Below are 20,561 nucleotides of genomic sequence, written 5' to 3'. Positions count from 1 at the left end.
AGTGCATGCTCTGCTCAGTTGGCCAGCTGCTTTTCTCTTCCCTACTCTGGCCCTGGTCTCAGCGACTTGGGTGTCCCAGCGAGGATAGTCTGGCCTTGCTCTTGCTCAACTATGCCGAGCCTTGACTGACCAAGCAGGAGGGACGGCCGCTTCCTTAACCCTAACACCTTCTCTGTCGGCAGGTCCAATGCAGGAGACAGTCAAGGACTTTTGGAGAATGATCTGGCAGGAGAACTCAGCCAGCATCGTCATGGTCACAAACCTCGTGGAAGTGGGCCGGGTAAGCCCCTCCCGCAGTCACTTGGACACAGGATGCTAGTGCTGCCCTCCGGAACATTCCTCTGCTCTGTGCCATGTGCCAAGTGCTCCCCCTCCCCCGCCCTCAACAGTGTTCAACAGTTCACCCTCACAACAGCCTGCATGGGAGACATCCTCACTCCTGCTTCCCATTCAGGGACTGGCCTTTCCCTTCAAATCACCCCACTCTCTACCCTCATCCCGTTGATGATGTCATCTCATGCACTTTGAGGAAACTGAAGCCATCAGATGTAAACTCTCATCTTCACACCGCAAAGCCACAATCCTACATGCATCTATAACCACCTTCTCATTCTTCCCCTCTCTCATCAGGGGGATCCATAAGAAATGGCCGTTTTTGTTGACCCCAAATAGTAGAATATCTGCCGTTTCTAATGGTTCAGCCTCCCCTGACGGAGGAAGTGACTCTTGCCCTTTCAGAGGCAATCCCAGTACCTTGAATCATAGAGTCTACTAGAGAATTTTCTCATTTCCCCACTCACTTGAAAAGTAGCTCTTTTTCTCATTGCTTGATCATTCCCCTGGACATAAAACATCCTGAGTACCGTCTCTCCGAAAAATACCAAACCTGCGAACAAAAAGGATTCTCTTGTCCGTACTTTTCTGCCAGACTCCAGAGACTCACACACAGGCTCCGTTTCTCCACTCCCGCCCTCCTCCCCATCCAGGGTAACTCCTCCCTCCATCCCACCCGTAATTACACCGTCAGTATCACCAGCATCCTTCATGTGGGCAAATAGCCACTTCCTTCCCATTGACCTCAGCCTCTCAGAGCATTTGACCCTTTGCTCCCTTACCTCTAAACCTTGATATTCCTCAGGGTTCAGGCCTTGGTCTCCCGCTCTGCTCTATCTTGACTCTCTCCTACGTCCTCCTTAGCTACTCCTAGGGCTTGGAAATGGGACTGCTATTCCCAGCTTGCTTTTGCCGACTTGCTAAACTGTGGCGTGTGGGTGGGTGGGCTGCTGGGTTTAAAGGCAAGGTGCACAGGCCCTAGAATGAAGAGGGCCTCTCCACTTAACATAAGAACTAACTGAAGAGTGGGCAGGTAAGTTTTTGTTTTGGCAAGAACCAGATAATCCATTAAAATAAAGAGTCCTGGTCTCCAAGATCATGGGAAAGAGAGAATCTGGGCTGATGTCGTAATCCAGGAAAGGGCTACGGACATCTTGTGGCATCATGGGACTCTAGGGCCAGGAGAGATTTTATCCTCGAGCCCACTCTTACCTAGTCCCTTCTCCAGTTTTACAGATGAGGAAACAGGCCCAAAGGGGTGGATCAACTACCCTGGAGTCCCCTAGCCAGAGCCCGTCCAGGATCACTCACTCTTGACTCTCATGCTATTTCGTGGCCCCTCCACTTACGACTGCTCCCCAGGATCCCAGGCCCGGGGGAGGAACTGCCGTGGACCAAAAAAAAAAAAAAAAAAAAAAAAAATGTCAGGCTAGGATTTAAGAATACAGAGGCAAATTCCAGCCCATTCTATAATATATCCCATTTGGAGACAGACAGACAGACTCCCTTGATGAACAGATCGTGAGTCTCATTTGGATTTAGGGAGGGAACAGGGGAGCAATCTCTTGATGGAACTCCTGCGAAGAGCCATGCACCATGCCAGACCTTACTGTGGATTCCTTCATCTTGATTCCCAACAACTGCCCAAGGTGGTGTTTCTGGTCATTATTCAGGTGGCCTAGCTTTGCATCCTGGATCCATCCATCACTGAACCTTGGACAATTGTTTTAGCCTCTCAGCGCTTCTGATTCCTCATCTGTAAAATGGGGTAATAATAATATCTGTATAAGGTTGTAATGATAAGCTATTTAAATAACACATGGAAGGAATTCATAGAACATTTAGTAAGCAATGAGAAACAAGAAGTTGTCACTAAGTGTTAGCTATCATTTTTTTAAGTTTATTTGTATATTTTGAGAAAGATAAAGAAAAAACATGAGTTGGGGAGGGGCAGAGAGAGAGAATCCCAAGCAGGCTGTGCTCTGACAGTGCTGAGCCTGACTCAGGACTCCATCTCATGAACCGTGAGATCATGGCCTGAGCCAAAATTGAGAGTCAGAAGCTTAGCCGACAGAGCTGCCCAGGGGCCCCTAGCTATCATTATTAATAAGTTGAGCCTCAGAGAGATTTCAGCACTTTCTGGAAGCTACACAGCTACACATGCATTTGCCTCCAAAGCCTGTTGCACTATACCAGCATTTCCCTAAGTGGGTTCCACGGGATGCTAGCCTGCAGGATGTCTAGTGAGAAGAGGGTTCCATGGTTAAATACGTTTGGGAAATGCTGTGCACTCTTTGCCCCTCTCGGAGAGTCGAAAACACGTTAGCGTTAGCGCATTCAACGAGCTCAGGAGTCTGGTAGCAAAGCGGCCTGTTTTAATTTTGTTTAATCCAGCATTTCCCAAACTCATTTGACCACAAAACCTTTTTTTTGTTTGTTTTTTTGTTTCTTGTTTTTTGTTTTTGTTTTTTTTTTTTTTACCTAACACCTATTAGCGCCCAGCGGAACACACTGTGGGAAATGCCACTGTAGGCCGCGCGGCGTCCCCCGGAATGGTAATGCTTTTGTTCTTTTTAGGGGAAAGCAATGATGATCTCTTCTTCCTCCCGCGTATTGTGACGTCGAGTCAGGATACGGGACTGGCTTGTCTGTAGCATCTGCACCCACCGCCCGACACAGAGCGGCTGCAGAGTTTTCCCTCTGAGCCCAGCACCCTCCATCCTTTTCCAAAATGAGAGCCTTTCTCCTTCCAGCCCCCAGTTTCCACCTCTTAATAGTAATGCCCCTCTCCCGACCACTTCTGCTTCCACTCCCTCACTGTTTCCCACCTTTTATTCTCATCTCTGCTCTGCTGACACGGCCCAGCCGCCCCAGCCCGATCTCTCAGAAAGAGGGCTCAGCCAGAGCTATGGAAGTGGCCACATGACCCCGGACAAGTCACCAGACCTCCACACACGAGCATTATTCTCATCTGTAAATGGGGTAATGCCACCTGCCTACCCCACCTTGATCTATTGCGATCACTTAGGGTGATGATGGACTTAGAGATTTTAAGGAGCTCTGCAAAAGAAGGTACCATTATCCCTAACAGCTCCAGTTCCTTGGGGAAAGAGCGTGGCCCTGTGCGGTTTGCCAGTCCCTGGCCAGCTGAGAACCCCTTCGACCGAAATTCCACCCAAATCGCCCTTGGGTTTATCTGAACAGGAAGGCCAGACGAGGCGGCTCCTTGCGCTCGGCCACACACTCATTCGTCCTGTTCTCTGTCTTTCCTCCCAGGTGAAGTGTGTGCGATACTGGCCAGATGACACAGAGGTCTATGGAGACATTAAAGTCACCCTGATTGAAACAGAACCCCTGGCAGAATATGTCATACGCACCTTCACAGTCCAGAAGGTAAGCGTGTTTGTTCATTTGGGGCACACAAACTCCCCCCTCTAGCAGGAAGGACAAGCAGAATTCAACAGACAAATACATGGACTCATGCCATATGGTGATAAAAGCCACGGGAAAAAACATGCCACGAGTGGAGACCGGAAGATGACATGGTCAGAGAGGGCTTCCTGGAGGAGGAGGTATTTAGGCAGATAATGAAGGATGAGAAGAAGCCAGCTGAGGGAAGAACTGGAGGAAAAGTCTGCCAGGCAGAGAGAAAGAAACACGCAGAGCCAAGGGGAAAGAGTTCAACATGTTCTAGGCCTGTGGTTCTCAGCTGGTGGTGATTTTGTCCCACAGGGGACTTTTGACCATGTCTAGGGACATTTTAGTTATCAAATCTGAGAAAGGAGGGGTGCTCCTGGCATCTGTGGGTGGAGGCCGAGGATGCTGATTAACATCCTGCAATGCATAGGACACCCCAGGCCCCAACCACAAACGTCAGTGATGTGGGGGTTGAGAAATGCCGGTCTAGGCATTAAAACAAGGCTGGGGTGGCAGGAGCTAGTGGGCAAGAAGGAGATTCCAAATAATCATTAGATTAATAATTTAATTACTGTTATTAATGATAGCTAATGCTTATTGAACAATTACTAAAGCAGGTGCTTTTCCCAGTGCTTTGCATACATGAACTCATTTAATCTTCCCAACAACCTCTCCAGGGAGGTACTATCATGACTCCCATTTTAGAGGTGAAAAAAATTAGGCACAGCGCATGTACGTCCGCTGTCCAAAGCTGCCCAGCCGCAAGCCGGCGGAACCAGATGCCCATCTCAGCCCCTGACTTGAAGCTCACTGTGCCTTCCCCTACTCCATGCGTGCCATTTTCTGAAAGCACCTACTCTAATGGACCAAGTGGCCACAGACCCAAGAAGCACCGGGGATTCACTGCTTTGAGAGCTGCACTGTTGGGGTTTGGACAGGTGCTTGTGAGGACCGAAGCGGGCGCACGCATGCTATGGTACCTGCACGCATGGTCGAGTACAGTTTCCCCTGCAAGCCCTGTGCTACTAAAGGCCCACATCTGCAGGCTCAGGTGCAGAGCCAGGGGGAAGGGCCCTTCTCCTTAATGAGGAGAAAGACACCATGTGCATTGATGTTGCCTTAGCTCAGGTTCCTTAGAAGCAGAGCCTGAGACAAGGATTCGGGTGCATATAGTGTACCCAGGGACCACTCTCAAGAGAGATTTGTAATAGAGAAGGAAGCAGGAGAGGGAAGGAGAAGGAGGTGAACAAGAGGGTCTTCAGCAAAGTCTAGCCTAGGCCTGCCCCAGGGTGCTTCCAGAGCATGACCTGCACTAGAGAGCTGGCATCCTTGCCTCAGTCTGCCCTCTGACCATAGACCAGCCACTGAGAGGTGACCTCCAGCACGAGTTGGCTCCTGTCGGCCAAGGGCACTTCAGCAGAAAAAGAGAGTCCCTCACAGTCAGCACTCCTGCAGTGGAGGCCTGGGGTCACAAGCCACAAAAAGGACCTGGACAGGGCTCCTATCTCATCTGGCACAGAGGCAGTTAGTGCGGAGAGTGAGATGAGCAGTGGGGACACGGTGGCCCATCCTGGGTCCCACACCTGAGCAGGGAGGCTTTGGAGAACTGTACACAGGCACTCAGCAAACTGCCTGGGTCATTAGCTCAAAATCGGTTCTTGAGCCGAGCCCAGGACCCAGAAATAATAAACAGGAAGCAGCATCTGCCCTTGAAGAGAGCACAGTCCCAAGTGGGAGAGGGGCCCCCTGACACATGACCAGAGGGCAGGCGGTGAGGGCTCGAACAAGGGCTTCCCCAGGCTGAGGTGACTCTGAGTCTGGAATGAAAAACTGAGTGTTCCTGAAGCTGGTTTCTCTTCTCCTACTTCAGCTCGTCCATCAGGGCCCCCATCCGGGCCTTTGTTCAGTCCCCCGCCCCGGACTCCCACCCCAGCCTCCTCCAGGGCCTCTCTGTTTCTAGTCTCACCCTGTCTTAGTCTGGGTTTCTGGGAAGCTGAGCCTGAGGCAGACCTTTGGGTGCCCTTGTTCTGAAGAGAAGAGGAGAGGAGGGGAGGGGAGGGGAGGAGAAGGGGGGAGAAGGGACAGGGCAGGGAAGGAGCCACGTGAGGGAGTGTTCTGGAGACATCTGGTCCTGTCTCAAGGCAGAGGGGTCTTCTGTTCCTCCATTAGGGTAACCCCACGCCCTGGTGTGCCCAGGACTATCCTGGCTTTAGCACCAAAAGTCCCATGTCCCGGGAAACCCCTCAGTCCTGGGCAGACTCAGCAAGTCCGCTGCTCCCTCTGCTGTCCTCCAGCCACTGAAGGCCGGCTGCCCACCCCAACCCCCAGGGGAAGTGGCTCCTGTCGGGCTGAGCAATTCTCTGAAGGAAGGGGTGGCTGTGGGTGTCTGTAGTCAAGACTCAGAGGAGCGGGGGATGGGGTTCCTGGCCCAGGAAAGGGGGTCTGGGAAGGCACCATCAGCGCCGTCTGCACCGCTCCTCAACACACCCGCTCAGATCCATGCTCCACGGGTCCTCCCAAAATGCAAGCCTGATGATGCACCTCCCCTTCTGTGCAGCCATCCCTGCAGCCTCCCCAGCTCCCCAGTAAAGACCCAGTGTGGGATGCAAGGCCTCCCGGGATCCAGCACCTGCCCTGTCTTCCACTCTCCTCTGGGGGTGCCCTGCTTGTGATCTGTGCACGTGCTGTGCTAAGCCCTGTCCCCACGCAGACACCTGTGCTGCCTATCTGCCGAGGAATCCCGTCATCCCTTCCGCCGGGCAGTACTCGGACATCAGTGTCTCATAGTGACCAGAAGTGCAGGCTCTGGAGTCCAACAGCCAGGGTCCAACTGGGTTACAGCTAACTAGTTGTGTGACCTAGTTGTGTTACTCAACCTTGCTTAGCCTCAATTTCCTCATCCACAAAACAGAGATAACAACATAAGGACTGGTATGCAGATTAAAGGAGTTAATACATTGAAATGTTCAGGAGAGTAACAGGCATGGAGTGCTGTGCTTAATAAACATTAGCTATTGGGGCAGTTGGGTAGCTCTGTTTGTTAAGCATCTGACTTCAGCTCAGGCCATGATCTTGAGGTTAATGAGTTCGATCCCCATGTCAGGCTTTGTGCTGATAGCCCAGAACCTCCTTTGGATTCTTGTCTACCTCTCTCCCACTCACACATGTGCACTCTCTCTCCTTCCAAAATAAGTAAGCATTAAAAATTTGTTTTTTAATTTTTTAAAACTTTAAACTTTAAAAAACTTCTTTAAAAAAATAATATAATAATAAAACAATAAATAAAATAAAAATAATAAAATAGTTAAAAATAATAAATCTTAGCTATTATTGTGTTTCAAGACTTGGGCCATGCATCACCTCCTCTAGAAAGCCTTCTATGATTTCTCCTTCTCCGGATGGGGTTACCTGACACTCCTTTAGATACTTCAGTAGAATTACCCACTTAAGAGTCTGCCTCCCCAGCTAGATCATGAGCTGTTCCAGGGACAGGGGCCATGGCTTTTATTTCTGCCTTCACAATGCCTAACATGAGGCAGATACCTCGGTGAATATTCTTTAACTGAAAGCATGAACACTCTTCCTACCCAGTGTTCTCTGCACACCTGCAGGAGATTGCAAGTTAAGAGAAGCTGGAGCCTGCCGAAGTTCAGGTTCCAGGTGACACCTGACTACAGACTGGTCAGAGCAGTGCCCTTAGCCCGGAGGGTATCTGGAAGGAGCGGTGAGGGGGGAAGTGGAGGGAACTGAAGCCCCAGACTGCACTGCCCCTGTTTCCTATCTTACCGTTCTAAATAAGAATCTCAGGACTGGAGAAGTCTGACACACCATAGAGACAGTGACAGACAGGACTGGAGAACTGAGGGACACAGACTTCAGTCACTGAAAAAGCCTATGGTCTACTGGCAGGGACTTGAACTTGGTGTTTGAAGCCAACCTTCCTTTGAGTGTGTTCTGCTTAATATCAGTCCCATGACACCCTTGTCAAAAGAGGGTTCCTTGGTGAAACACTGTGCGAGGCTGTAACACTCCCTTGGGGATACAGAGTGTACATGGGCCCACTCAAGGCTCTGAGAAGTCCTGCACCAAAGCCACCACCTCTACATTATCTACTTCCATGGCTCCCGGACACAACAGATCACAGAAGTCACCCTGTGTGGCAACCCCTGCTCACACTGGCAGAGTCCTCTCCTCCCTGATGGCAGCGAGGCTGGTTCCTCAGTGCAGCAGCCATGTTCCCCATGCGTGCTGGGCAATGTGGGGGCAGCAGCTGGAGGAACAGAGGCGCATTCTCTCCTCAGAAAGGCTACCACGAGATCCGGGAGCTCCGCCTCTTCCACTTCACCAGCTGGCCTGACCACGGCGTCCCCTGCTATGCCACCGGCCTCCTGGGCTTCGTGCGCCAAGTCAAGTTCCTCAACCCCCCCGAGGCGGGGCCCATAGTGGTCCACTGCAGGTAAGTGAAGTCCTCCAGCGCTGAACAAGGCTGCTTCTGCAGCCTTGCTCTTGGGTAGGAAGACGCTGTCTTTCCAGTGGCCTTTATTCTTCACCTTCAAGACTGCCCTGCCCTGTGTCCCCAAACCCAGCCCTAGCCCCAAGGTCTGATGACAACAACAATAACAAAGTAATAGTAGAAGTACCAATTGGTATGATTACTGTTGCCCTGAAATAGTAAAGCCACCTGGGGATGTGGGCTTGCGCCAACAGCATCGCCTTCATGTGCACTTTGCACAACTTCTCACACAGCCTGGAGGGGGGGGGGGGCGTTATCATCCATCCCATTTTACAGATGAGAGCACCGAGGTACTGAGAAGGCGGACACTTTGCTCGGGTCCCACAGGTGTCAGATGGCAGAGCCAGGAGTTCACAGCTTTCGCTGCAGATGCTCGCCCTCAGCTCCTTGCGGGGACAGCAGGGTGCCTCAGCGGAGGCATGCTTGTCTTCAGTTCTCTTATTTTAAAAATCAATTGCTGGCCTGCAGGGTCCTTAATAGAGAGTAAATGGGCAGCGCAGGGCTTCACCTTATTATGGAGAAGAGATATTTTCAGCTCTGACCTAGAAAGTCCCACGGAATGACTGGCACATCTTCCAATCTTCCTAAATGGAGATGAAGTGTTGTGTCAAGGGCATTAAGAAATGGACAAGACCTGAAGGCCAGCTGGCCTGCACACTCCTTCCTCCCAGTGCCTCCCTCTTCCAGTGTGACCCTGGGCCCAGCCCAGCTTTTCAGGCGCTGCGTGTTCTCAGCTGCGTGTAAGTTATCTTACCCTTGCCCTGGCGGTGTCCATGTCAGTCAGGGTCTTCAGTCAAGCCAAGGAGGGTCTCCACAAACTCCAAGCATCTGGGAGTCAGCCCCTTCTCACTCAGCATCCACTTACCCTCCCCCTGCCACGAGTGGGTGTGAATTGGACACCCCATTTCACAGATGAGGTCACTGAGGTTTAGGAGGGAATGCTCGTCGTCACCTCTGGGCTCCCTAGGCATTTTGTATATATAGTCTGCTTTACATCTCATGACAATTCAAGGGCAGGAGAATGTTTGCGCCCCAGTCCTGTGTCCCAGAGAGCAGCCAGAGAGGAATAAGGGAAAGATAAGGGATGAGGGAGGAAGGGAGACAACGGCAGACATTCATCAGGCTCTCCTTGCACAATGTCTCCATGTCTTACCCCCATAGTAAGTCAGCCTAATGCGCCAGGCACAGCGGTCCCCACTCCTGGGTCTATTCTGAAGATTTAATGTGTTGGGTAACAAATATGAGGTGCCTACGAGTAGTCCTGACATATAATAAGCACTTATAAAATACCACCATTCTCTGCCTGTAATGTTGGCCCCCATTCCCGACCCCAGCACCTACTGCATACTAGGTGCTCAGTAAATATTTGTTGAATATAAGTATCCACCATTTACTGAGAAATTGCTATGTAGCCAGGCATAGGGCTAAGCGTTTCCATGCATTGTGCTTTTTCAGCATAACGTCATGCAACTCACACGTATTGTGTTATTAATTAATGCTACATGGTGGGTCTATTTATTATTATCAGCCTCACTTTATGGTTGAGGTTATGGAAGCCCAGAGAGGTTAAGTCATTTACCCAAGGTCACACAGCTCCTAAGTGGTTGAGCCAGGATTTGATTCCAGGGGTCTGGCCCCAAGCATCATGAGCTCAGTTGCTGTGTGAGGGAGAAATAAATACAGCTCAGGTGCTCAGGAGAACCCTGCAAGGAGGCATGTGGTACATGTGAGGCAGCTTGTTCACTGGTGGTGGATCCAAGATTCAAACCCAGATCAGGCTGCTTGTGTCCCCTAAAGCAGGCTGAGGAGGAGACGTCAGGAAGACATGGATGAGTGCCTCTGTGTGGTCCCTCCTAGCCACTGGGGCCCAGCCTGCCGAGTCCCTTCCGAGGGATCTGGATCGGAGGTGTAAGGGTTCAAGTACAAGTCAAAGTGAGCTCAGTTTAAACCATGAAATTTTTACTAAGAACAAAGAGTGCTTCTCAGGAGTTTGTTTTCCAGATCATTGTGGGTGACAGTCCCCAACAGCCGGTCCTGCCTGTATTTGTGTTCAGCCAGCATTGCTGTCCTTCCTGCCCCATCCCTGGTTCCCCCAGGGGAAGCAAGACGTGAAAACGCACCCAACATGGGCCTCCTTGCTGGTCGGGCCTTCCTTTCCTAAACTACACGCGTTCATGGTCAAGGTTCTCTTTGTCTCTGGTTCAGTGCCATGACCAGAACCAGTGCTGAGCTGGGACCCATGCTGAAGTCCATGGGGTCATGCTGAGCTTTTCTGCTGTTTTGTACTTGGTCTGAGATTCTCCTAAAGGGAACACCAGTGATCAGAATAGAGTACGTATCAGAATCAGAGCGTGTATACTGGACCAGGGCCTTGGGGGCATCACCTGCTCCAGTTTAAGGATGCTCCTGGCAAGTGTTCCTGGGCAAACAGGTGCAAGCGGAGTCAGGGCCGGGGCTTGTGACACGGGACTTGGGACTCACTCTTTGCCGGATCTGGTTTCTGCCCTCCTCCCTTTGTTCTGTTCCCTCATCTCGCCTTCCTCACTGTCATCCATCAACCTGTTTGCCGACGAAGGGAAAAAGAGGAACAGAAAGGGGGTAGGGAAGACATGTTTATTAGGTACCTCCAGTGTGCCAGGCCCCATGCCTTGTATGCTACAGACAGATTAGCTGCACCCACCAGATGAGACAACCACAAGCATACGTGTTGCTGAAGCATGCATTTTGTGCTCTGACTGCTACTAAGAGAGAACGTATAAGAGCACAGGACCTGGAGCCAGATGGCTGGGGTAAAAAGTCCTAACTCCACTGCCTGCCAGCTGTGTGACCGTGAGTAAGGTCAGCCCTCCACACCTCACTTTTCTCACCTGTAAAATGGGGTGAGAAACTTAACAGGCTCACAAGGGAGTTCATAGGTAACATTTGTAAAGCACTTAGAACAATGTCTGGCACTCTGTAAGCACTAAATAAATGCTTGCTAATAAGTGCAACAAATATAAGCAGGTTTTGCTAAAACAGCCCCAAAGGCCAGCATTGCTCTCCAGTTTTACAGAAGAGAGAGCCGGGGTTCTAAGTTCACTTGCTTACTCAGAGACTACCCACAGTGCTGGGATTGACTTTCGTGTCTGACCTCTACAGCATGCCTCAGGAAGGGCTGAGTGGGAGGGAAGGGGGGCTCCCTAGGGCTGGTCCCATCCCAAGGTCCCTAACACAAGACACTGTCCTCTCTCCCAGTGCTGGGGCCGGGAGGACTGGCTGCTTCATCGCTATTGACACCATGCTTGACATGGCCGAGAATGAAGGGGTAGTGGACATCTTCAACTGTGTGCGTGAGCTCCGGGCACAGAGGGTCAACCTGGTGCAGACAGAGGTGAGTCCCAGGGCAGCTGCAGCCCTGGCCAAGGAGAAGCAGGGTAGCGCCCGTGCCTCCCATGGATGGAGGCATCCTAGAGAAAGAGACCTGGGGTGGGAGAAATGGAGGAAGGGGATACATGGCTTGCTGCGGTGAGACCACAGTAGAAACCAGGATACTCCTGCCCACTCCGAGGCCCCTCTGTGCAAGGACTTCTACCAATGAAGAACAGTAGGGAATTCCCCAGCACTGAGGGCATCCAAACAGGGGCTGAATGGCAACTTCCAAGGATTCTTCAAATGGTATACCTACATTAGGGGAGGAAGAGAGATAGGGAAGGATTGGCATTTATAGAATGCCTGCTATGTGCCAAGCATTGCTTCAGTCCCTGCAGGATAGCTTAACCAACAAAATTATTGAATATGTAGGCTGGGTTCTAGGGATTCCAAAACAGATAGCATATAGCCCTTGCCTTTGGGGGAAAAGCAGATCTTCAAGGCCCCCTCTGTCCAGGTTGAGAGCCCAAGACCTGTGGGAAATGAGAGGAGTCCGTCTTTAGTGTCGAGCATCTATCTACCATGTGCCAAGCACCCTGAATACAATCCCTTTGTATTCAGGGTATTGCTTCTACTCTTCACAACAAGCCTATCAGACAGGGATCCTATCGGTACCCCCATTTTACTGAGAAAGAAACTGAGAAGCTGGATCCCCAAGTGCTCACATAGGAGGATGATGGGTCCATGTGACTCCAAGGCTCAAGCACTTCCCCCTGAACCATGCTTTCTTGTTAGGCCATCTTTTCTGCCTACCCTACCCCTCAAAGCCCTTGCTGGTTATTATAAAAGCTGATCGTCTGGTTCTAGGGAAGGCTGTGGGTGCCCAGGAAGCCAGCTAAGGCAGATAAGAAGCTGCATCCATCACCAGTCCTGCAAAGGGAAGTGCTGGCTTTGGGCATGGCCAGTCACCCCTGCAGTTACAAGCTTATATACAGAGGACCCTGCCGTGGGCTAGTGTCTAGACTTCTTGGTGAGGCTGCAATATAGCCGAGAGGCTGCTTTATCTGTTCCCAGGTTCATGCTTGCGGAAGACAGGCTTGCTGGCTGGCATTAGACACATGGTCCCTGCTGTCTGGTGGGGGAGACAGACATTCAAATAGATCATCGTGATGCATCTGGTTAAGTGTTTTATGTAGGGCCAAGCTCTGCAAGAGAGCACTCAACACATGTTAAGGGCCTGGGAGCAACAGCAGCAGCTTCCACCTGGTGGAGGTGCAGAAGGCCGTGCAGAGGGGATGAGGCATAGGGGCCACAGGAAACAGGGAATGGCGCTCGGGGAGAAGAGAACAGCAGGTGCAAAGAACAGAGGTGGCAGAGGACAGGGCTCAGGAGGAGACCCAGAGATAAGGAGATGAGGGTAAGTGATTTATTTGAGAAGCGATTCCAAAACTCACTGGTTGGAAAGCAAAGAGAAGGAAAGGAAACCAAGCTTTGTGACACTGTTAAGGTGTTTTGCAAAGTGTTTAACCCTGTGAACAACTGGAGCCCAAGCCTACTGGCATCTCTGAGGTAGCATGAAACATGCCCTTCCGAATCTCCCACCTGAGAGAGAAGGAAACTTAGGTACTTACACCCCAGCTCTCCAGCTGACTGCTTGAGGGCTGCTTTCCAGAGCACTGGCTCTTCAGCGCTGCTGGCTCGCCCAGCCCAGGTGTGCGCCTGGGGCTAGAGGAAACCCCTTGGCATGAACCTCACGTGCTTCCAGTAAGTAGGCTTCAAGGTAAAGGTGAAAGCTGGGGGAACATAAGCCAGGTACCAAGAACCCTACTGCAGCACACTCAGAAGTTTCTAACTTTCATCAGTGTCTACACAGGTCAGTCTTAAACCGGTGACAAAAATCACCATTGCACAGGTGATCACTGAGAATCACGGCAGTTGGCCCTGTGGGTTTTCGGATAGGAAGCAGTGATTCTGCAGCCTGAATCCTGGCCCTGCTTCACAGCCATGGGATTCAGTTTGGATAACAAACTCCCAGGCCATTATCCTCACCCAGCACCCTCTTCTCGCCTTGGCCGGACAGGAGCAGTATGTGTTTGTGCACGATGCCATCCTGGAAGCCTGCCTCTGCGGCAACACCGCCATCCCCGTGTGTGAGTTCCGCTCTCTCTACTACAACATCAGCAGGCTGGACCCCCAGACCAACTCCAGCCAAATCAAAGATGAATTTCAGGTATGAGCAAATCCCAGGCTCAGGGACCAGCCAACTTCAGCAGCACTGATCAGTCCGTGGGGTTTTCTTCGTGAGGACTGATAATTCTGGTGCTCCCAGCGTCTGCAGCTCCAGACAGCTGCAGAATGTATTCTCGAACGTACAGCGCACAGCCATGAGCAACTATTAACCAGTCACTCGGTGACTGCTAACGCTTGTTTTAACTCTGAGTATGTTTTTGAACTAACTTAGTTCTAGTCCAGTCCTAGCTGTGGGTGGAGACAGGTTTATAAACACAGGTGTGTGAGTTTCATGCTCTGCCGTTCCTGGACGGACTCAGATTTTTTTCTTACTATTTCTGTGCAATTAGAGGTGTGTCTGTCCTAGATCCTCACTACGGGTAGGGTCTGAAGACCAGCATCATAAGCTTCTACATCAGGAATGTAGAATCTTGGGTTCCACCCACATCTACTGAACAAGACCGTGGAGTTTAACAAGATCTCTGGATGACTTGTCTGCACATTGAACTTTGGGAAGCACCATCCCAGAGCTCAGCTCAGACGTGGCACATCTGTACCCTGTAGCCCAGGTGGCCAGAATGGTGGCCACCTTGGTCTGGAGGCCTGGACATGAGTGACTGAGTAAGCCAAGAGGCCAGCCCGTTGTCCTGAGGTCAGTGCCAGGGTCTTACCTGAGCAACGGGAGCTGAGAACCAGGCAGCAGGAAGCAAGGAAGCTCCAGGAACTGAGGGTCAAGTACCCAGTCCCTGGTTCCATAGGCAGATACCACAGCCAGGCCAGAACCCCCATGCTCCCTCAAAGAGAAGCTTTACTGATCAGGAGAGGAGACCAGGTGCTGAGTAAGGAGAAAGACAGAGGCCACAGCCCCCTCGTGGGTGCACAGAGTATCTGGTCTCCTGGCTGGGCAATTCAGCTGTGACCCCACACTTGCAAGATTCACTCTGCACAACACAACCCTGATATTTTCCAGACTCCTAGAGCTTGCCCCCGGGGGTCTCTGGCCCAGCCTGAGCAGCTCATCCAGACACCCTTACATTCCAAAAACCGTTTTCTATAAGAGGAGCATTAGTGAAATCCCTTCCCTCCTTCCTCGGCACTTCAAGGGATGCATAACCCTCATTGGGGATTCCCCACCCCCACCCCCTGACTTCCTGGCCAGCCCACCCTTTACAGAGATGAGCAGCTTAGCTCAAATGGCTGGCGGGTGTTGGCAGCCTGTGTCTGCTCCGCGTGTGGGCATGCTGTCTCTGCAGCCTTAGAATCATGGCGGTGTCTCACAGCCCCGGTAGAAGCTCTCAGCCTGCCTGGAGCAGCCAACAGGAGATGGCAGGGCATCGCATGGGAGAGGAGTGAGTCCTGGGGAAGGACAGGAGGGCTCAACTTTCAGGATGGAGATAGAGTGGGGTAGGCTGGCTTTGAACCTCACTATCTCCTCTGTTCACGGCAACTGCCTGAGTAGTGGCTACCTGTCTCTCTTTGTGCCCTACAGACCCTCAACATTGTGACTCCCCGCGTCCGGCCAGAGGACTGCAGCATCGGGCTCCTGCCCAGGAACCACGATAAGAACCGGAGCATGGATGTCCTGCCTCTGGACCGCTGCCTGCCCTTCCTTATCTCGGTGGATGGGGAACCCAGCAACTACGTCAATGCCGCACTGATGGACGTAAGCTGAGCCCTGGCTGGCCCTCACTGGGAGGTTTCTCCAAGGGGGAGATGGCCGGAGCCCAGGGCACTGGCACCCGACACCACCACCCCCAACCAGCCTCTCCTTGCTTCTGATCTTCCTGACCACAAGGACCTTTGCTCCCCCTGAAGGCTCTGGTCCAAACCTGCATACAAGCCATGTTCTTGGCTCTTTGCTCCCACAAGCCTGGAAAGAATAGACCAAAAGCACAAAATGGGTCCATGACAGCACAGCACAAGCTGTACTTTTCCAGTACACCCTCCTGCTGCCCATAGAGCTGACTCTCAGCCTTAAGGTTAGTTCAGGAGACATTCTCGATGCCCGACCTTGGGCCTGAGCCATGGAATGCAAGATGGTGCAGACATAGGTTCTGCCCTTAGGGAGCTCCCAGGCAGACTCCCAGATACCTCCTGTGCAGAGGCCAGAATGAGGCTGGAAGATGGTAGGTGCTCAGTAACTGGACAGGTGATGGGCTTAGCAAAGGGCATGGGCCATGTGCCTGACTGCTCTGTCAGAGGCACTGAATCCCCTGCCTTCTCAGCAGCAAGTCTAAGAAGGGCACTCCTACCCTGACCTGGTTTAGGGTCATGACCCTAATTAGGAGGTCATGTCCTTGCCCCAGTGAGTCCATGTTCCTGACTCGTATGCTTCCCCTCTGGGTCCTTTAGCTACTTCCAGTGATCATTCCTCAACCTCCTGGATGTAGAGATACTTGCAGCAGGAAGGAGCCATGGATTTTCTGGTCTCATCCTTGTACTTTTCAGCAAAGGACACTGAGACCAGAAAGAGGAGGAGATTTGCTCAAGGTCACCTGAAAGCTGCTGGCAGAGCCAGAGCCCAGGACTCCTACTCTAGAATTCATTCCTTGGGCCTCCCCACAGTTTGTGCCATCCAGTAAGACACAGACATCTTGCCTCATGAGGTTCAGGACCAAGAATACCATTGCCTGATTGGGAATAAGCCCTTCCAGGTTCCCCTTCTCACTCATGTCCATGGTTACATCCATCCAGCCCATGTGGACTTCCCGTCTCACCCAGAGCAGGCAAGAATGTGGGGTGCTCTGTCCTGGGGTCAAAGCCAACTACTTCTCTGACTTCTGACCCTCCTAAAACTCTCCTCAAGGGCCCTCAGTGTTGGAGGCAGGTGATGGCAGGTTAATGCTTTTCAGCTCTATCAGGGCCTGCCCTGGCCTTGGCCCACAGGGTACCTACCCCAGGTCCTCCATGGAGACACCGGCTACGGGTCCAGAAGCAGGGAGCCTTGTCCTGGTCAGATCAAATAGAGAAGGGAAGACCTTTGTCCTTTATCTTAGAGTCCTCTATGGTTTATGTGTGCATGTCTGTGTATGTGTGCATGCATATGTGCATATGTGTGCGTGTGTGTGTGCATGTGCGTGTGTGTATGCGTGCGTGCGTGTGCGTGTGTGTGTGTGTGTGTGTGTCAGGAGATGGGGCCTGCAGGTATACTCACTTCCAGGTTCCTCATTGCTTTTTCTCCCACTTGTCCCAACTCCCTCCCCCTGGCATCCTCATCTGTGTAAGGATCAAACATGCTTCTGGCCTCTACTTAGTGGGTTAGATGTTGCCTGGAGCCACATGCCTTCTGCCAAGCTCTGATGCTGCTTGTGTTCTCTTTGTCCACAGGGCATTTCTCCTGTGAGCCATCACTGGGCCTTTGCCTTTCTTAAAAAAAAAAAAAAAAGTCCTTATCTGTATTCCAGTTCAGTCTGTGCATTATCTGGTAACCATAGCAGCTTTGCTCCCAGCAGAAAAATATGAAGTCCTCTGGGTTAATTTTTAATGTTTCCCCTGGTAAAGGATGATGTTATCCATGAAATGGATTGCCGGCTGATCCCCGAAACCCGGCAGGAGTGCGGATCTTGAACATACTCTCAGATAAGGCTTTGTGAGGCATGCTGGCCTAATAGAGCATTTATCACAGAGTCAGGGGAAAAGGAAAGAGAACTAACATTCACCAAGCGCTGGGCACCATGTCAGGCCCTGGACTTACCCTGACTCATTCTGTGTTTGGGTGTTACAAACCCTATTTTCAAAATGGAATACTGAGGCTCAGAGTATTTGCATGACCATCTCCAGGTCAACTAGCTCAGAAAGGGCGGAGCCCAGGGTCTGGATCCTGGTTTCTGAATTTTAAAATCTAGATTCTTTTCTGTGTCTAGAAATGGCTCAAAGACCTGCTCTCTGCAGCTAGAGTTCTGCCCGCCCAGACTCCCCCCTTTGAACATTCCACTGGCCAGAAGAAGGCCCTTGGAAGACAGGAGCCTCATGCCTACATGACATCCACAGCTGTAAGGCATTTTTTTGCCCAGGACATCAAGAGATAATGGAACGGACAGGTGCTTTATGTAGTATGGTTGGCAAGGTCTTCTGCCCGGGTCTTCCCCTGGCAGACAGGCAAGCCCCTCTATTCTCCCTATCTTCTTGCTGACTCGACCCTCTACTGAAAACAGCTGTGTCTGCCACAAGGCCTGTCTCTCAAGAAAGCTTGTTAAGAACATAGGTTATGGATCATCTCCAGTTTCACAGACCACTAAAGGAGAAGCCCTCCTCCTCCAATCTTTCCACACCCCTCACAAGATACTATACTGAATAGGGCCCAGTCGGACCTTCCAGTGTAGCCCAGACTAGCACAAGCTCATTTATGGGGGCCTGTTTCCCCATCTGTAACATGGGACTGTATCCATTTGTTTTCTGGACCTATGCTGGGTGTCTCATGTGCCAGCCACAGCACTGGGGCCAAGGATGAAGAACCAAGTTCTGTTTCTGCCCTGCCAGTGGGCTCGCAGTCTGTTCTTGTGTGCTGGTCTTTTCAAATGTAAATCTCATTCGGTCTATATGACAATACCCCTTTGGAGTTGTGATTCCCCTTTCCCAGATGAAGAACCTGAGTTTGGAAAGATCTAGTAACTGGCCAGCACTATACAAATGATGGATGGATGGATGGATGGATGGATGGATGGATGGATGGATGGATCTGTACACATGACTTATAACATACAAGTTGGAAAGCTGCATTTGATCCCCAGGTCTTTGTGACTCTAAAACCTGAGCACCCCCCCACTGCCCATTGTCTCACAGCACACAGTGCCCATCTTCAGCCAGGCCTTGGGGCAGGAGTGAGTCCCCTGCAATAGAAGCTCCTTCAGGAGGCTCTCTGCCTTGGGCTGAGCCAACCCCTCCTCTAGCATTGTGGGCACAGGATCACATCGAGGTCCCTAATGTCCCAGGAGGTGCTTTGGCCAGCAGAGCAGCAAATCTGCATCCAGAATCTTTCATTTCATATTGTAATGATGATTATTTGCTGAGCTCCAAAACATAAATAATTTATTTGAATAATCCCCAGCCGAGTGACACTTTCCTAACAAAATGTCTTAGTTTAGAGGAGAATGAGTTCATTATGAGGAGGCCCCCTTTTGTCACCTGGGCACCGAGAGATAACAGAACAGGTGGGTGTTTGTGCAATCTGTTTGGCAGGTTCGGGGGGGGGGGGGCCTCTGGCAGCCATCCAAGCCTCATCATCATCAGAACATCACTGATGGATGTGTATTTTACAAAGCCTATGTCATTCCTTTGTCAGAGCCACAAGCAGCCTGCCGCCTTCGTGGTCACCCAGCACCCTCTACCCAACACCGTGGCAGACTTCTGGAGGCTAGTGTTCGATTATAACTGCTCCTCCGTGGTGATGCTGAATGAGATGGACACTGCCCAGGTAGGAGGGGCCCAGCCACTGCCATAGGTGCTCAGAGGCATTCGGGTAGCCATGCCCAGGAGTTGGAGGGAGAGCCTGAAGGCCAGCATAGTGCTTCCTCTGCCCAGCCGAGCTGTCTGCTGATGGGCACTGTCTGGCTTCAAGCACCAATCCAGCCCATCCTGCTGCCAGTGGAGGCTGGAGGTCTCTTCCCAGGCCCTGCCACCCCTGAGCCCTCTAATTTCCAGCAATGACTCCCCCTGTTTATAGGCTTCGTCCAGCCCTCCTTCTCCATCCAGAGCCAGATTCTGTTCCATCCCCCATGCACTGATTAGGGTCTTGCTCCAAGTCACACTGAGCACACTGAGCCGAGAGGCTGAGCATCCCCAGTCCTTCAGCATATTGTGATGCCTGGCCACACCCACCCACCCACCTAGCCTGCCCCCTAGGAGATGCACCCAGCACTGACAGAACCTGGAGTTTGAACCGTGGACCTTTTGCCCACTAGCCACCCAGACGATCCTGGCTTCATCCCAGATGACCCCTGTGTCCAGGTGGGCTTCATGCTTTAGCGCCCCAGGGTCTGACAGCCCCAAGCATCATGTGCCTAAAGCACATGTCATGGGACAGCTTCTGGAGCCCAAGTCCCCATAGCAGGACAGCCATTCCTGGGTGGGAAAAGTGGGAATATCCTTTCAGGTTTTTGAAAAGTGATCCTTTCACTGTCTTGAAAGAAACTCACAGTAACTCAGTGCACTCCTGTGTGTGTGCCGGCCTTGTGTGGGGATAAAATGAAGTGGATCTGAGCTGCGGTCTCAGCCCTGCAGGAGCTCACAGTCTTGGTACAGAGACGGATGAGCAAATTGTCCCAACCTCACGTGGCAGCGCTATAATAGAGGTCAGCCGCGAAGTGCTGTGCTGGCTGGGAACAGGGAGCAATTAATTCTGCCCAGAGGGTGAGGGAAGACTTCAAAAAGAAGGTGACTTTGGCCTTGAAGAAGGCAGCAGAGGTTTGGGTGTGTAGGGCTGAGTGAGCTGGGAAAAGGCACTCAGAGCAGAGGAAACAGCAGGGCAAAGGCAAGGCGCTATGCGTGTGTGTGGCTTGTCTGCAGAACAGCTGGGGATGCAGTGGAGCTGGGGCTCAGGGTCTGTCAGGAGCAGAGGAGGGTGGCGAGGCTGGAAAATTCAGCAGAGCCCTGCTTGCAGAGCGCTACCCATGTGGGCTTCAGAGTCCAGGCCTTGGCCTGCAGCATTGGGTCAGACCCTTATTTGTAAGCAACAGAACCCTTTCTTTGAATAAAAGCTTTCACGTAAGCGCCATATTGCCCA

The 20,561-nt window shown here is 51.6% G+C and overlaps 1 protein-coding gene across 1 annotated transcript in view; it reads left to right on the top strand.

Moving 5' to 3' along the window:
* The window catches only part of PTPRT (protein tyrosine phosphatase receptor type T), an 803,437-nt gene that overhangs the window by 756,536 nt on the left and 26,340 nt on the right, over positions 1–20,561 (top strand). Inside the window, exons 25-32 of the mRNA XM_039227066.1 lie at positions 183–280; positions 2,829–2,888; positions 3,610–3,726; positions 8,052–8,206; positions 11,498–11,633; positions 13,692–13,841; positions 15,330–15,503; positions 19,122–19,253. Coding sequence (XP_039082997.1) covers positions 183–280; positions 2,829–2,888; positions 3,610–3,726; positions 8,052–8,206; positions 11,498–11,633; positions 13,692–13,841; positions 15,330–15,503; positions 19,122–19,253 — 1,022 coding nt within the window. The remainder of the gene's footprint in view (positions 1–182; positions 281–2,828; positions 2,889–3,609; positions 3,727–8,051; positions 8,207–11,497; positions 11,634–13,691; positions 13,842–15,329; positions 15,504–19,121; positions 19,254–20,561) is intronic.

This window comes from Hyaena hyaena, unplaced genomic scaffold, assembly GCF_003009895.1.
Source record: "Hyaena hyaena isolate Hyena2069 unplaced genomic scaffold, ASM300989v1 scaffold_25, whole genome shotgun sequence".
NCBI classification, from domain to species: Eukaryota; Metazoa; Chordata; class Mammalia; order Carnivora; family Hyaenidae; genus Hyaena; species Hyaena hyaena.
Note: the sequence above shows the minus strand (reverse complement) of the source record. Positions and strands in the feature narration are given on the sequence as shown.